The sequence below is a fragment of the Carcharodon carcharias genome, chromosome 15 (assembly GCF_017639515.1).
Source record: "Carcharodon carcharias isolate sCarCar2 chromosome 15, sCarCar2.pri, whole genome shotgun sequence".
Classification (NCBI taxonomy): Eukaryota; Metazoa; Chordata; class Chondrichthyes; order Lamniformes; family Lamnidae; genus Carcharodon; species Carcharodon carcharias.
Window position 1 is genome coordinate 33423521 of NC_054481.1, and position 18362 is coordinate 33441882.

General features: G+C 40.9%; 1 protein-coding gene across 1 annotated transcript in view; it reads left to right on the plus strand.

The window, feature by feature from the left end:
- Positions 1-1481: 1481 nt before the first annotated feature.
- The window catches only part of rgs11 (regulator of G protein signaling 11), a 149530-nt gene continuing 132649 nt past the window's right edge, over positions 1482-18362 (plus strand). Inside the window, exons 1-2 of the mRNA XM_041206915.1 lie at positions 1482-1541; positions 2070-2166. Of these exons, the coding sequence (XP_041062849.1) occupies positions 1482-1541; positions 2070-2166 (157 nt within the window). The remainder of the gene's footprint in view (positions 1542-2069; positions 2167-18362) is intronic.

Below are 18362 nucleotides of genomic sequence, written 5' to 3' on the forward strand. Positions count from 1 at the left end.
GCTATAAAACAGGTTTGCTATCATCTGTTTACCATCTGGTGCTAAAAGTTAGAATTAACTCTTTGTGCTTGAATTAACTTTCATCTCCTTTATTTTGTTCAATTTATTCAGTAACTTCTGAGCCCTCTCCTCAGATTCCCCTGTCCTTCCCAGTTTGGTATCAACTGCAAATCTGACCACTTCCATTGAGCATCTGAATCCAAATCACTTATGTGAATTAGAAACAATGGCTATGACAACATCAAGCTGAGGCACAAATTCAGTACTTCCACCCACACTTGCATAACTTCTGAGTATTTGTTGCTTTCTATTAAACACCCTCATACTTATAAGTTTATCTTGGCTCCTGGTTAAATAACTCCTCTATTTTAAAATTCTCACCATAATTTCAAATCCCTCATAGCCTTGCCCCTCCCATCTCTATAATCTACTCTACAAACTACGTTCATCTGAGATATCTGAGCTTCTTCAAATCTAGCCTCTTGAGTCTCCTCAATTTTAACGGCTCCACCATTAGTGGCCATGTCTTCAGCTGCCAAGTTAGTAGGCTCTGGAATTCCTTCCTTAAATCTCTCCTCCCCTCTATCTCTCATTTCTGCCTAAAGATGCTCCTTAAAACCTAACCCTTTGACAAAGGTTTTGGTCATCTGTCCTAATATCTCCTTAAGTGGCTCGGTGTCAAACTTTCTCTGATAACCCTCCCGTCAAGCACCTTGGGATATTTTCTTATGTTAAATGCAAGTTGTCATTGTTAGCAAAACTGTCAACTTTCAAATTTGCTGTATCCATAAAACACTTCAATGAAAAAATGAAGTTGGGCAGGGTGGATAACAGGCAGTGGTCCATTACCTAGTTCTGTTGAAGGGTCATGAGGACTCGAAACGTCAACTCTTCTTCTCCGCCGATGCTGCCAGAACTGCTGCGTTTTTCCAGGTAATTCTGTTTTTGTTTTGGATTTCCAGCATCCTCAGTTTTTTGTTTTTATCATAGTGGTCAATTACTGCCAGTTTCTCACGTAGGCCAAAGTAGAAGGTCTTTATCAACTGTCTTTTGAAGCCTTTTATATATAGCTCACCTGGGTTATTATTTCTGGAGGTGGGTAAAAGCCCTCCTATCCTCCTCACTGCTAGTTGCCGTGGCCTGATTCCCCTAATAAAAGAATACATTTTTTCAACAATAGCACACATTTCTGAAAATAGTTTTTAAATATAGAAACAAAGAAGCCCTTTGGACAAAAAATATCGCCCTTGGACTTTGTGGCGTTCAGAATGATTGACCACAAGGGCGCCCACTTTTTGTCAGCAATAGCTGAGTGACACTTACTGATGCAAACCGGCCGAGTCACCGAGAGGTAGAGGCGGGGTTGCCAGCTGCTGAGCGCTTTGGCAGGAGGTGCTGGAATATCCCGGGGTGAATCGGAGGGAGTCGCTGCGGAGCAGGCAGGGAAAGCCGAGAGGTGTTGATCCAGTCCCGCTCTTACTATGACAATACACACCACTCGAACTCACACAGCCAAAATACAGATGGCATGTCTGGCCAAGGTAAGGGTTTGCAGAACAGGCTATAATGGACTTGGGCTTAATTAAGAATAAAGGTACTTTCTGAGCAGTAGAGAGAGAGAGAGAACCGTTTGCAATTGATTTCTATTAATGCATCGGGAAATTCTTTACCCAGCAAGAAAATTAAAAGGATCTGGATGATTTTCATTTTATGTAACTACAATAAATCAGTAAAAGTTGTTTAAATGCAACAATCTGACCATTTAAGCGATGCAGTGAAAGGTGGGGGGGGGGGGGGAATTTGGTGATTTAAAATTAGAGATTAGATTCGAGCTAACAAGGAAACCCACGGAGAAAATGAGTTACTCTTAGGTCGATGTGCACGACTCTGTCCGTAGAATTCACCCTATCCCGTTGTGGATTGACCTGGAGCAGAGAACTGCTTGCGTAGGAAAACAAATTGATGTCGTGTAATATTCGCACAAGGGTAAAGCTGTATCAGATTTCGACTTTGCCATTTAAAGATTCATTTTTCTTGTCTCTATGTTGTTATTTGCTATTACCTTGCAGATGGAGAAAGTGATAGTAACAATGCAAGACCCGGACATAGGCATTAAGATGAAATACCAAAAACTTCTCATTACTGCTATCCCCCACGCAGTGACTGGTAAGAACTTCTGCAAATATGGCATTAACTGTATGGGTTCATTAATGTGCACCAAGGCTCACCTATGATGGTCCTTAAATGTGGTTTGAATTATACCGCTCTCTTGAAGAATGAGAAACACAGCCATATCTCATAAATGCCTGGAACCGTTCCAAAATCTATACCCGTGTCTAGGTTCTTGGGGAGAATTCTCACCTTCACCACTTAAGGAAAATTTGCATTTACATAGCGCCTTTCCAGACTGCCGGATGTCTCAACGCGCTTCACAGCCAATGAAGTATTTTTGAATGTAATCACTGTGGTAATGTGGGAAACACATCAGCCAGTTCACACAGAGCAAACTCCCACAAATAGCAATGGGATAATGACAACATAATTTGTATTTTGTGTTCTTGAATGAGCAATAAATATTGGCCAGGATACCAAGAATAACTTACCTCTTCTTCTTTGAAATTGTGTCAAGGGACCTATTACATCCATTTAAGTAGAAAAATGAGGCCTTGAATTAATGTCTCACCTGTGACAGCATCTCTGACAGTGCAGTGCTCCCTTAGTACTGGGTTGGAATGTCAGCCTTGAGCTTTGTACTCAAGACCTGGAGGGGAAGTTGAACCAAGAATCTTGTGATTCAGAAACAAGAGTACTAGGATCTGAGCCATGGCTGGTAATTTGATAAAGTGGACCTCCTCCCCATGTTCACTTTCCCTCGCCCCCTTAATTGTAGAACCTGTCTGATTTTCATCCCTTTAATTTCAATGAGAATTAAAATTGGGCTGGTCCTATATTGGACTGCTGATTCGCTAGACCAGTTTAATGCCTAAACCAGAAAGGCAAAATTACACCCTTATGTTTTATATGACAGACAAAATGACTTCTGCAGATTCTTATCAACTTATTTAATTTTATTTCATTCTATCAATAAACTGAATTATGAATTACTGTTGGAATTGACATAAACCATTTTTAAGTGAATGTTTGTGCTTATTAAAATGAGGAATGAAACACCTTATATTGTCAACATTAAGCTCTCCCAGGTCAGGTGCAGCACAATTACCAGGCATTTTTATGCTATGAGTGTTGGTGCAAAAAAGCTTAGACGTCAAATTTGCTTTTCACTCGTGGGCAGAATTTCACAATGTCCTGCACCAGGCTGGGCCATACATTCAGCCAATGGCTTTTCAAAGAATTGATGGTGTCTCATCCAAAATTTTCTACCTAATAATGCCTGCAGACAAAAGATGGCAAACAGCACACCTACAATTTTCTGATAAGCCATCCGATGTACATGTGACTCAGAGTCTCGCAAACTCTGTCCTTGCAGAATAAATTGAGTGTTAAAGTTGAACTGCAGGAACTCTCAAATGACAACTGAAAATGATGGAAAAACTCAACAGGTCTGGCAGCATCTTTAGAGAGAGGAAATAACTTTTCAAGTCATTGATCTTTCATCAGGCACGCACACTCTGCTTTGCTCCCAGTATCAGATTGGGTCCTAAGTTCACATTTTAGGTTGGATTCCAGTGCTACAGGAACACATGAGGGGTTATATTGAATAAACCCTGCAAACAGCCACAGGAATCACAACATGTAATTAACCAATGACCGTAGATTGAAATGCAGGAAGGAGGCAAACTTTGTGGTCCCTGAACAGTTGCATTATTTCTGTGTGTGTCAGTGGTCCCTACACTGATCATTGACTCCATTCTTTAACAGGAGCCCAATATCTTGAGTGCCTAGCACTACTTAAAGCTAGCCTACACCTCCTGAAGGGGAGGCACATTGAGGCTGCTGGTGCTACTGAGGTAATTCTGAATATTGCGCTGTGGAAAACTTAATACTGGTTGACCTTCAGAACATGCACCATGGTTTTCAGATGCTGTACTAGAAGTTTTGGTTGAAGGATTGGGAAGAAGAAGAGATATTATTATGTATCTTTACAGAGGCCCAGCAGACAATTGCTCAGAAGTTAGTGACAAGCGATAGCAGTGGATGTTAATGCTAGGACTGTAGTGCCAAGAAGCTGCATACATTGAATGAAAAAGTTTAATGCTCCCATGTGAGTTGTTAAAGTCAGGACTGTCAATGCCATACCCTAACAACTGCAGCACTAGTCTCATGCACTGCTCAATTAATTACACCCAAATCACTCACCTACCAACAACCTCTATCAACCAGGACTCAAATCTAACATTCATACTGCCCATTCTCACAGTCTTAGCACTGTTGCAAGCCACATCTCACAACTTGCACACACTGATAGTTATTTAACCATAACAGCTACATCATCCAAATATCACAACCCCCATTGACACACTTCCCTCCTTGTTGCAGGAGAAGATGGCAACAACAGGAGGCAGCAGGAATTAATGTGAGGGGGCAAAAGGCACACCTGCATGCTTTAACCCCCAAGGAGGAGACAATACTGGCCATTATGGGAAGGGTCATTGCTGAGAGTCTTTCTTCCCCCTCCCCTCCTTCCTTGTCCTGCTCTTTATGGCCTCTTCTTGTTCTCCCAGTCATCCTCAATGCCAAGAGGAAGGCCTGTTAAGGCACCCATATCTGGGACCAATTGACTTGTACTGATTTAAATCACCAAAAAAGTACTTCATTACCAGTTTATACACTATTGAAACTTTAAGTAAGTATGGAAAAGCACCCAAAATGGATAGAATTGCAGCAACAGCCAGAAGAAGAAATCCTGCAACCAACCTGCAAGTAGTTGATAACCCTTAAGTAGCACTGGTGGGGTGTCCTTCATGTCATTGAGTGTGTGATCAGCCATGCAAAGTTAAGTTTAGGCTGGAATATGGAACTCCAAAGTAGCAGTATTGACATTAAATCAGCATTGTACCCAGATTAGCATCATGATCTACCTGCTCTGCATGCATTAGGTTGTGCACACGCAAGCCCTTTTAACAAATATAGCATCCTGCACACTTCCCATCAGGAGTAAGCATATATGTAAGGGATGCCATTTTGGTAGTTTAAGAGCACCCAAAACAATACAAAGCTCAGTTTCACTTCCTATAAATCCCAAATCTACGTTTCAGCCCAAAACTCTGAAGAACATTCCATATTGTAGCAGTGCGACACTTTTCCTTTCACCACAATAGTCAGTGCCTTCTGTGCATGTGATTAGGTCGTCTTAAACTGTGACCCATGCCTGCTGGGAAAAGGATTGAAACTATCAAACCCATTTCACCATAGGACATTTGCACCCACCAGACAGAGGAGATTTTCACTGGGCTGATTTTGGTCTCTGTAACCCAGAAATCTTTTTTAAAAATTATTTAACAAAAAATTACAGAAGCCCTCAAAAACTTAATCTATGATTTTATGTGAATAGAAAACTATTACATCTTGCTGATAGCTTTACATATAGGTATAACTGGAGGAGAGCCATGTAACATTCTTGTGGAGTACAGTTGTACTGTACCGTTTAGAAGTGTTAAGTGGATCCAAGCCAGATGGTGAAGTATGAAACTATATACAGATCCTTTTCTTGATAGTTGGTTTATTCGCAGAACAAGCATTACATATAAATAAAAGCAAAATGCTGAAGATGCTAGAATTCTGAAATGAAAACAGAAAATGCTGGAAGAACTCAGCAGGTGTGACAACATTTGTGGGAGAGGAACAGAGTTAACGTTTTTAGTCTAGTATGACTTTTCATCAGAACACATCCTGATGAAAACTCATATTAGACTCGAAACGTTAACCTTGTTTCTTTTCCTACAGATGCTACCAGACCTGCTGAGTGTTTACAGCGTTTCCTGTTTTTATTGCAGCATTACATATGTCCCAATGCCCAGCAGCCCCTTTTTATGAACTCTTTTGAAAAACAAAATCAATAAACTAAACTAAAAATCTGAAGGAGGTGTTGGGGGGGTGGGGTGGTGACAGCCGCTGGTGGGGCACTGTAACTAAAACAAAAACATGAAAGGAAACTTACAAAATCAAATCAAATCAAAATGTCATTTGCTGGGATGCACCCCAGCCCCTGCGGTGCCCACCAATCGCGGAAAGCCTCTAGCGTACCAGCGGGCACTGCTGCAGTTCCTTTTTATATGTGCTCAAGACATTTAATCAATCAATACCCTGCATCTGTTTATCCTTAACCTTAACAATGTAATTAACATAGCATTAACAAAAAACAGTGTTAAATTCGAGGGTTGCAGGAACCTGAACCAGTTTATTTGTACTGTAATTGAACCAAGAATGTGATACTAACATAAAAACAAAAAAACTGCGGATGCTGGAAATCCAAAACAACAATATTGTTGTTGACATCTTTTGATGATCTGCTTCTATCACTGCTTGTTTGTCCCTACAACCACACCCTCCCTCCACTTCTCTCTCTCTCTCTCTCTCTCTCCGCCCCCCCCACACACCTTAAACCAGCTTATATTTCAACTCTTTCTTGGACTCGAACTCAAGTTCTGTCGAAGGGTCATGAGGACTCGAAACGTCAACTCTTTTCTTCTCCGCCGATGCTGCCAGACCTGCTGAGTTTTTCCAGGTAATTCTGTTTTTGTCAAGAATGTGATACTGTTGTTTCAGTGACACCATTTTCTACAACAACAAACCAGTGGCAGAAATTATCACCAAGAGTAAATTGGCGTTTGTGCATTCCATTTAATGCTTCCTGTAGGGTTATATAATGAAATATTCTAATTTAGAGATGACTATCTTATATTTTAGAAAATATAAAATCCACCTGTAACTGTGAATTCATTCCTTTTCTATGTTAGGGAACTTTTTATCCTCTAGTCTTTTCTCTGCCCTTTGTTTACACCAGTGACTCATCATGTTAAGGTGCAGTTCCACAGATGGCTGTGGCCCATGTGTCTTGATGAGTATTGTTTATGCATGAATCTGCACTGAATGTCAACAGAATAGAGGAGAGGGAGAGGGAGGAGGAAAATTTGTCACAGCTAATCCTAATCCTCTCCTTCAATCAATATCGAAATGCGAGCCCAGAGCCCAGAACCATAGGGATCACTGATAGCTATCAGGAGCAGGAGCTTGAATTTATTCTTCAGTTTCCTATTCTGAGAGTTCTCAGGCCACTTATAGAAGCCATCACTTCTACACTAGCTGAGGCTAACTCAAAAACTCAGATCAAGTCTGGACTTTCTTTGGCTGTGAAAGCTTAGTGCATTTATTTAGTGAGTCATGGAAGGAGGAGATCTTTCAAACTGTAAGGCTAAATAATGCTTATAATTGTGTGCTGTGGATTACTTTCCACCTAATAGCTATCTTTTACTTAACAATCCCGATTTTTAAAAACAGGCTGAAAGCATGATGGCAATTTAATTTACTTTCATCACAACATGGAAGAACCAGAAATAATATCAGAGGCTTAAAATATTTTACAGAATAGAATTAATAACGTGATTATTTTTGTATTTTAACAAATTTTAACAAAGTCTTTTTCATAAGTTTGAGGTAATATGCTATCCTGCAACATGGCCTATGAGCAGAACTCAGTGGCGGCAACATGGGTCGTGCTCACTGGTTGGAGAACTGGTGGGAGCCCCACATCGCCTTTCCACAGAAGGCCCGACATTAGCCCAAGGAAATCAGGAACTTGCCTGGACAGTGTTGGGTTCTCCCACTGAATCAATGCCCCAGTAGGGTGGATAGCCCGTCCACGAGAGCTGCTGGCCAATCAGAGGCTGGTTGTTCTGTAGTACTGTCAGTGCCTCTGGGAGGAATGGTCACTGCCAGTATTGCACTGGGGCCTGTATACCCAGAGCGTTGGCGATGGATCCTATGGGGACAGGTAAGTGGGATGGGGTTCCCAGGGAAGGGGTTTGTGGGGGGTGCCAGCCAGATTGAGGGAGGGGGGCACCAGCTGGATGGGGACAGAGTTTACTGGGCAGTGTGTGGGGGGGTGGGGGGAGGTGTTGGTGGTGAGGGGTAGTTGGCAATGGTGCATTACTTGATATTCACTCCTGTTGTTGGAAAATTCGACTAAGTTACCAGGCTTCTAGAATTAATGAAAAAACTTCTCCCCTCCTCTCACTAAAACGGTCTTGGTACTGCAGCCATGTGGCCATTGTGTGAGTCTTGACAGTGGATATCAGCAAACTATTTGCCCAGGAGGATATTGTAGCCAAACCCAGCATTCAATCATATGTACTTCCCTACTTCCAGTAGGGGTCACTAGATAGCAATCAGAAACAGCTTGGCTGGAGCATTTTCCCCCTTCACTAACCAAGGCAGACAAAACCAATTGTAGTGCTCCAACCACTTTGTACACTGAGATCAGCTAACTCACATTAAGGATTCAATCTGCGGCCTTCAGTTATATATGACCAAACTACTCGCTAGATAAATTCACTTATTGCCAATGAGCCTCAAGGATTTACATATGCCATATATAGGAGAGACTTTTACTCTAATATCTGGTGTTCTATTTTATTGTAAGCAAGTACAGTGAGTATACAGGGGTGATCTTTCTCAGATTGGAACAATTCTCATATTTTATGCCATTTAATGGAGCTAACATGATTTCCCAATATTCACACTTTGCCAGACGAGGCTGTATGCTAAGAGGGCACATTTGGAAAATACGCCCAATAGTCGCCACATTGCCATATATTTGAATATATTTCATGCAGAACAAATTCTTGAAGTCATGTCAGTTTAATTAAAAGCTGTTGGATTAGCACGCTGAACATGGGTAACAATGGTGAGCAACAGGAGAGACATTAGAAAATTGGGAAATATTTATGCTAAATGTTTCCTCTTTGGATTATGTAATCTCAGCTAGGATCTCTCTGGGTAGATGAATTAATATGGGCCGAATGGCCTTCCTGATCTTTAATTATCTTGTGATCATGACATCACAAACAACAAACTTTAAATTTAAATAAAAACTGCCCAGGTAAACTATTCATGTGTTTTATGAAATTATAGAGGAGAAAGTATTGGGGACCAACTTTCAAATGTGAGAAAGAAGAATATGTATTTTTAGTGATAATCCCTTCATTTTATATCATCCTCTACGTCAAATGCTTATCAGTTCTTCCTTTAAAAATGCTCTCAGTTTTTGTGTTTGTTTTAATACTGAACATTTATTTAGTTCAGCCTCATCGATACCATATGCAAGTGAAAAATGTGAACCTTGCAATCTGAATTGCACTTTTTTTGTACACTATCTAAAGAAATAATAGCATAAGCCACCACTTTACCAAAGGAGAGGAACTTATGGTGAAGACAGATGCAAGTTATTCATTTAGTACCACAGCCATGCCCTCTGCCTCCAGGCATAGATCTCCTTTCTGGTCCCTAATTGCAGCCCCTCCCCACCCCAACTTGCTACACTTTCACTACTGATATGACTTTGGATTCCCGTTTATGTTAGCTGCCAGTATCCTCTCATACTCTCTCTTTGCCTCTCATTTCTACTTCCCCTCTCAACTTTCTATATTCAACCTGGTTCTCACTTGCCTTATCAACCTGACATCTGTCAGGTGCACCCTTTTTAAGTTTCTTTGTCATCCAGTGGGGTCTGGCTTTGGTTGTCCTACCTTTCCTCCTTGTGGGAATGCACCTTGACTCTACCTGAGTAATCTCCTCTTTAAAGACAGCCCATTGTTCTGTTACAGTTTTGCCCACCAATTTTTGATTCTAATATACGTGGGTTTTAATTTACCTGGGATTCCAATTTATTAGATCTGTTCTCACCCCACTGAAATTGACCCTTCTCCAATTGAGTACTTTTACTCAGGATTTCTCCTTTTTCTTTTCAGTTGCCAACCTAAATTTTATGATACTGTGATCACTGTTCCACAAATATTCCCCTGCTCACATTTGATCCACTGGCACTCCCCAGTACCAGATTCAACAATGCCAATTTCCCCATTGGACTGGAAACATGCTGATCAACAAAATTCTCCTGAATACACTTCAGAAACTTTTCCCCCTCTCTGTCTTCTACACTGGTACTATCGTAATCTATATTAAAAGAATTAAAGTCCCCTATTATCACTACTCGATTGTTTTTGCTCTTTTCTATAATTGCCATGCAGAATTGCTCCTCTATATCATTTCCACTAGCATATGGCCTTTAGACCACATCAAGCAGTTTTTCTCTTGTTTCTTAACACTAATCGAATAGATTCCGTCATTGCCCTCCACCATCACCATCGTCCCCAACACACAGACACAGACACACAGACACACAGACGCAAACAGGACATCCTCTCTCCAGCACTGTAATACTCTCTTTAATCAATACCGCCAGCCCTCCTCCTTTCTTTCCTCCCCTATCTTTCTTGAAACCTTGTATCCAGGAATATTTAGTACCCAGTCCTGTCTTTTTTTGACCTAGATCTCTATTATCACTATGATATCATATTCCCACTATGCTACCTGCACCTGCAACTCAGCAATCTTATTTACTATGCTCTATGTGTTTATATACATGTACTGCAAATCTAATTTAGACTTTCTTGCATTCTTTCTTAATACCTGAAACCTTACTATTTCTTACTCTAGTGCTATCAGTCTCTCCCAACCCTTTGTGCACCTTGTTTCTCCTTTATGATGCTACATCCTACCATCCACTTGCCAGGTTTGTTTGAACCCTCACCAATAGCACCAGCAAACTTCCAGGATATTGTTCTCCGTTCTGTTGAGGCACAACCCACCTGGCCTGTATAGGTCCCAGCTCCCGCAGAACTAGTCCCAATGTCTCAGGAATTGTATTCTTATTTATTCATTCGAGGGATGTGGACGTCACTGGCTAGACCAGCATTTATTTCCCATCCCTAATTGCCCTTGAGAAGGTTATGGTGAGCCGCCTTCTTGAACTGCTACAGTCTATGTGGTGCAAGTACACCCGCAGCGCTGTTAGGAAGGGAGTTCCAGGATTTTGACCCAGCAACAGTGAAGGTATGGCGATATATTCCCAAGTCAGGATGGTGTGTGGCTTGAAGGGAAATTTGCAGATGGTGGTGTTCCCAAGTGTCTGCTGCCCTTGTCCTTCCAGGTGGTAGAGGTCTCGGGTTTGGAAGGTGCTGTTAAAGGAATCTAAAGACCTTCCCCCTTGCACCAGTCCTCCAGCCATGCTCCTGTTCTATGCTCCTATTTCTATGTTCACTAATTTGTGGCACTGGGAGTAATCAATTACTACCTTTGAGGTCCTGCTTGTTAGCCTCCTTCAGAGCTCCCCAAAATCTGCCTGCCAGACTTCATCCCTCTTTCTACCTACGTTATTGATAGCGATATGGCTGTTCACCCTCCCGCCTCCAAGTTCTTTGTAGCTGCTCAATGAAATCCATGATCCAGGCACCATGGAAGCAGCATGCCATCCTGGAATCATATCTGAAGTAGCAGAAATGCCTGTCTGTAATCCTAACTATAAAATCCACTATCGCTATTGCTTTTTTAATCTTCCTCCTGCTCCCCAACTCCCCAACCCCATACAGCTGAGCCAGCCATGGTGCTGTGGACTTGGCTCCAGGCTGACCAGGTCTCCCAGAGAAAATTAAAGGACACTCTGTCATAGGGATCCATTAGAGTGGGGGTGGGGGGAGAGGGGATGGTTACTGCCAAGGCTGTGAAAGCGTGCTAACAGGAGGAGAGCGGGTACTGTGCCTGCATTATTTAAAGCACCGAATTATGGGAATGACAATGTCCTGGGAGCATTCGACCCAGGATATGGGACAGTGGCCTTAAATATGGGACAATTCCATAAAATAAGATATGATTGTCACTCTGCTTGGCTTTGGCTACACTCCTCCAAGTGTCCTTCTTTCTTAACTGTTCATTTTCTTAACTGCCTTATCAACTTGTCCTGCACCTTCAAAGGTTTGTAAATGTGCAGCCCCGGATCTCTCTGCTTTTGCACTCTGCTCAAAATCATCCATTTAAATTATATAGCCTCTCTATTTTGGATCTTCCAAAGTTCAACTTGCACACTTATCCGGACTAAGTTGCATCTGCCAAGCGTCTGCCAATCTGTCTGGGTCCTCCTGAATACACTATTCAATTTTTACTATGTTGCCAAGTTTTGTTATCATCTGCAAACTTCAAAATTCTACTCCCCATAGCAAAGTCTAGGTCATTTATATCTAACAAGAAAAACACTGTCTCTAATAATTATCTCTGGGGGAATTGCACTTTATACTTCTCTCCAATCAGGAAAACATCTGTTCACCACTGCTCTCTGCATCCTATACATTACCCAAATATGTTGCAAATTACCATTGTTCCTTTAATGCCATGTGATTCCATTTTCCTAATAAGTAGGGAATCTATCAAATACCTTTCGAAAGTCCACATATATAACATCTACAACATTACCTTCATCAATCCTCCTTGTTACTTCATCAAAGAAGTTAATCAGATTAGTCGAAATGATTTACCTTTAACAAATCCATGCTGGCTGTTCCTGATTAACCCATGTTTCTCAATGAGAATTAATCTTGTTCTTGACAAAGGTCTCTAGTAATTTTCCCATTACTGATGTTTGACTGATTGGCCCGTAGTTGCTGTGGTTCGCCATTCCTTTTTTGAACAGGGTTGTAACATTTACAATCATCCAGTCTCTGGCATTATGCCCATATCCAAGGACATTGAAAAATTATGGTTAGAACTTCTGCTTTCTGCACCCTAGCTCCCTTCAGCCTAGGATGCATCCCATCTGAACAAGGTGACTTGTTAACTTTGGGTGATGCCAACCTATTTAGCACCTCCTTTCTACTATTTTTATCAGATCCAATATCCCTACTTCCCCCCTCCTCCATTGCAACATTAACTTCAACCTCTTCTTTTGATGAAGAAACTCATCCAGTCATGCCCTTGCTCCCTACAAGAAAATTTCCTTTGTTATCCCTAATCAGACCAACCATTCATTTAACTATCCTTTTACTTTTCATGCATTTATCAAAGATTTTTGGTTTCTATTTATGTCACCCATTATGTTTTCTCACACTTTCCCTTTGTTTTCAATTCCTGCCTGGTTTTTGACTGTATCCTGTACAACATTTGTCTTCTTCAAATGCACAAGCTGGTTATGGAGGCATATTTAGCAGCCCATTATGCTCAATGCCTCTTTCTTGTGGGGGAGAAGTTCCACTCCCATTATCCTCATGTTGTATTTCTTTCACGAAATGGCCCATCTCGTGCAAAGTAGATACAGTGTATATGACATGACAGTCCCACTCAACTTATCAGAGAAGTGGAAATTATACTCATTTTCTGCATACAGATGCTAAAATTAATAACTGACTCTTGAGTTGGCAGAGGGTTTAAATGGGTTCATGTAGAGTGCCCTTTATCATATATTACCCAGTTGGGATGCCATATATGTACAGAAACAGGGCCACGGACACATCCACATCCATGCAGTTCCATTATGAGATATGATGATTATGCTAAGATATATGCTGTATGGCTATATGTTAGCTGTACAATATTTACTAGGGTAGGTGAGGTACTTACCTTGATTCTCTGATCAAATCATTAATTGTTTTCCTGCCCTTTATTGCTGAGTTGTACAAGTGGAACTAACTTCAGCATCTCCTTCTACTGTGCCTTCAGAACGGCCGAAGATGACCTCTTAATTGTCCTCATAATTTCCAGTTAAACACCCATTGCTGCTCCTCTGAAATTAGAAGCTCTGTTCCTGGAGACTTTTTGACTGCCACTCTGTTCCTCTCCCATGCTGCAACTACTGACATACCCCCTTCAAGATGCTCCAGGCCCTTAAATCCTGTAGCACTTTTGCAATTTCTGACAAATAACTACATGGATCCAATTATTGGCAGTTCTGAAATGGGAGACCATTGTTCAAGGAAACCCGCCATGCTATGCAGCAGCTCCAAAGATTTGGTCAGAAATGCACACCTCCTGCACTTTAGGCGATACCAACGCACACCAGGAAAGCCAGGGTGAGGTTATTTTGTTTAGTTTTGCTTTGGTGCCTGTTTCTTTAAATGAAGCCACAGTACAAAACCTAATTTGAAGAAAAACACTTGACTGCAATTTGTATTCATGTTCCTCAATCCAATAAAATATTGCATTCATTGGTCACAGGCTGGAGAGAGGAATCACTTAAAGTTATACCATGTTGCCTGACTGGATCAGTTTGTATAACATCTTGGCTGAATGCTCAGAAAGTCAAAATTCAAGAAGTCCTAATAACTCTCTTCTGAGATGTTATAAAATGTGATTGAGGCTAATCTTGACATTGGGTGCTTATGTAAATTGTGCAATATTGGAGCGGTCACACCTCTCCTGTTAAACACCTCTCCTGTTTTTTGTTTGCAATGGCTACCATGGAAATGCAAATAAGGAGAGGCGCATCTGGCTGAACCAATATCACTTTTTGACGTATTATCAAAAATCAGAATAACTCCCATTGTGTCTGAATTCAGGAGTCAATCTGAAAATTCTGAGAGGAGGAACCAGTTCTGAGAGTGAGATTTTACATTAACACAAACTCCTGCAGTGGTTAAAAAAAATGTGAAGAAACACTGTTTAAATACAGGAATTAATACAGAGCTTTTACTGAGGAGTGCATAGCAAAATGTCTACTCTAAATGTGTAACTGTTACATCACTTATTCATTTGGTTTTCTTCGTTAAATAATTTTGCTCGCTAGCTTTAAAATTAAAACAAGGCCTGAAGATATGATGCACTATTTACATGGAGTTAGATCTCTGTGGAAAGATCCAGTAGCTAAAAATAATTAACAGACAGTATTATACTATTCATTTCCTGAGTATGTTACTGAAAACTTCAGTCGATCTCAGAAATAGGAAGGATTCTTTCAAAGGTACAGGGAGTTAGCAGTTCTCCATGAGAGTTATCTAAGGTACAAGCATTGATAGAATCTAAAATAGGAAGAGTGAAATGTGAATGCCTCCATGCTAAAGCACAGGCAGCAAAGAATCATCTTCAGATGTGCCCAAGCAGTCAGTTGTAACATATTTATGAAGCTTGGGGAAGGAAGAAGGGATGGGTAGCTGTACTAATTACAGACAACATAATGGTAAATGGTAATTTTAAAAAAAGAACATAACTAACAATAAGATAGAAGCAGCTTCAATGTACATTGATATAAAGGATAAGAAAGGATTGATCACACTAATTGGATATTCGACAGACCAGCTAATAGTAGAACAGAAGTGGAAGATGAAATACGTAAGCAAATCTAAGAAAGCACTACATTACTTAGAAAAATATTCATAGAAAATTTCAAATAACATGGCAAGAAGAAGTAGGGAAAAGGAAATTACTTTTCAAGTGTGTGCAGGACTCCTTTGTCAACCAGAGTGTAAGAAGTCCAGCAAAAATGCTGGATGTAGTAATAGGAAATAGAGCAGATAATACAATAAAGTGTGGTGGAACATCAAGGCAGTGGCATTCACAACATATTAAGATAATGATTGAGAAAGACATGAGGAAAAAAATAGCTTTAAGGGGATTGGAATCCAGAAAAAAATTTGACAAATGAAGTAATAAAATGGGAGAAATGTTTAAAATGGTGATCAATAGAGTTCAGGAGGAATAGATTCAGCTAAATAAACAATCTCGACAACAATGGAACACCACGGATGAATAAAGAGTTAAGATCAAAACTGAAGCTAAAGAAAAAGCAAAACTTACAGAAGATAACCTTGCCCACTCCCCACCCTACTCCACTCTGCATGGATTGCATTTGTGCATATTAAAAGAAACAAGGGAAGAGGTAGCACAAGTCCAGTGAATTTGGACCAGCTAGATTAACATTAGTGCTGGGAAAAATAAAGATAATTAGATCTTCACTTAAAAATCATAGCACCAATGAATGACACAGAAGGAAGTCATTCAGCCCATTGTGGCTGTGCTGACTCTTCAGTGGAATTACCCACTTAGTTCCACATCTCTGCTCTTTCCCCATAGTCCTTCAATGCATTTACCCAAATCTCTTTTGAAAGTTACACTTGAATCTGCTTTCACCACTCTTTCAAGCATGACATTCCAGATCATAACAACTCTGCATGTAACAGAAAAGCATCTGGAAACTGAAAATATAAAGAATAATCTGCACAGATTCCAAAAGTAAAGGTCATATTCGACCAATCTTATTGAAACCTTTCAAGAAGCAACAGAAAGGCTAAATAAGGTTAATATAGTATATGTAATAGGACAGGTTTTGTGGCGCAGTGGTAATGTCCCTTCTTGTGGGCCAGAAACTCCAGGTTCAAGTCCCACATTGGAACTTGATGGCCATGGAAAGTGTGTCATAAGATGACCAAACATGTTGATTATCAATCTTTAATTCCCTCTAATACATCGATGGCAATGGTAGGTGATGGGTGGAAGAGTTTTCTGGTCAGAAGGAACTGCAAACCACTGCAGTACCTTGCCAAGTATACCCATGAACCAATCACAGAAGTGCACGGTACTTGAAGAAAGGGAGAGTATACGTTAAACAGTGGGATTTTCATTATGCCTTTGATAAAATAACACTTGGCACAATTATGACTAAGATCAAAGCAAGTGGAGTCAGTGGACAAGTAGAAGAATTGTATATAACCTGGTTACAAACTGTAAACAAAGTGTAGGGGTTAAAGGTATTTACTCAAACTGACAAGATAGAAAGTGGTGTTTCATTGGGACCACTTTGTTCACCATTTAGATAAATGACCTAGACTTGGAAATTGGAAGTACAAACTCAAAATTTGAGAATGATAAAGAATTGGATACAGTTAATACCAAGGAAAACTGCAACAAAATACTAACAAATATTAATAAACTTGCAGAATGGGTATGCAAGAAAGAGTTGATGCATATTTTTATTTATTCATTCATATGATGTGGGCATTGCTGACAAGGTCAGTATTTATTGCCCATCCCTTAGTGCCATTGAGAAGCTGGTCATTAGTCATTTCCTTGAACCACTGCAGTCAGTATGTTGCAGGTACACCCACAGTACTGTTAGGGAGGGAGTTCCAGGGTTTTGGCCCAGCGACAGTGAAGGAATGGCGATATAGTTCCAAGTCAGGATAGTGTTTTGCTTGAGGAGAACTTGCAGGTTGCAGTGTTCCCATGTGCCTGTTGCCCTTGATCTTCTAGGTGGTAGAGGTCATGGGTGGGAAATGCTGCCAAAGAAGCCTTGCCATGTACTCCAGAGCATCTTGTAGATGGTACTCACTGCTGCCACTGTGCTCCAGTGTGGAAGGAATGAATGTTTAAGATGGCAGATGGGATGCCAATCAAGCTGTTTTTTTTAATTCATTCATGGGATGTGGGCATCGCTGGCTAGGCCAGTATTTATTGCCCATCCTTAATTGCCCTTGAGAAGGTGGTGGTGAGCTGCCTTCTTGAACTGCTGCAGCCCATGTGGTATAGGTATACCCACAGTGCTGTTAGGGAGGGAGTTCCAGGATTTTGACCCAGCGACTGTGAAGGATTGGTACTCAGGATGGTGAGTAGCTTGGAGGAGAACTTCCAGGTGGTGGTGTCCCCATCTATCTGCTGCCCGTGTCCTTCCAGATGGTAGTGGTTGAGAGTTCGAAAGGTGCTGTCTAAGGAGCCTTGGTGAATTTCCACAGTGCATCTTATAGATAGTACACACTGCTGCTACTGTGCGTCAGTGGTGGAGGGAATCAGTGTTTGTGAATGGGTGCCAATCAAGCGGGCTGCTTTGTCCTGGATGGAGCTGCACTCATCCAGGCAAGGGGAGAATATTTCATCAAACTCCTGACTTGTGCCTTGCAGATGGTGGACAGCCTTTGGGGAGTCAGGAGGTGAGTTACTCAGTGTAGGATTCCTAATCTCTGACCTACTTATGTAGCCACTGTATTTATATGGCTAGTCCAGTTCAGTTTCTGGTCAGTGGTGAACCCTAGAATGTTGATGGTGGGGATTTGACAATGCTAATCCCAATGAAAGTTAAAGTGAGGTGATTAGACTCTGTATTCTTGGAGATTGTCATTGCCTGGCACTTGCATGACACAAGTATTAGTTGCCAATTATCCTTATGGAGGTTGCCCAGATCTTTCTGCATGTAGGTATAGACTACTTCATTATTTTGGTGGCAGGAATAAGGAGGCCACATACTCCTTGGAAAATAAGAGGTCTAAAAAATATAAAAGAGCAAAGGGATTTATTTATAAATCATGTAGAAGTAGCAATGCAAGTTAACAAGACCATCAAAAGTGCAAACAGGGAGCTGAGGTTCATTTCTAGAG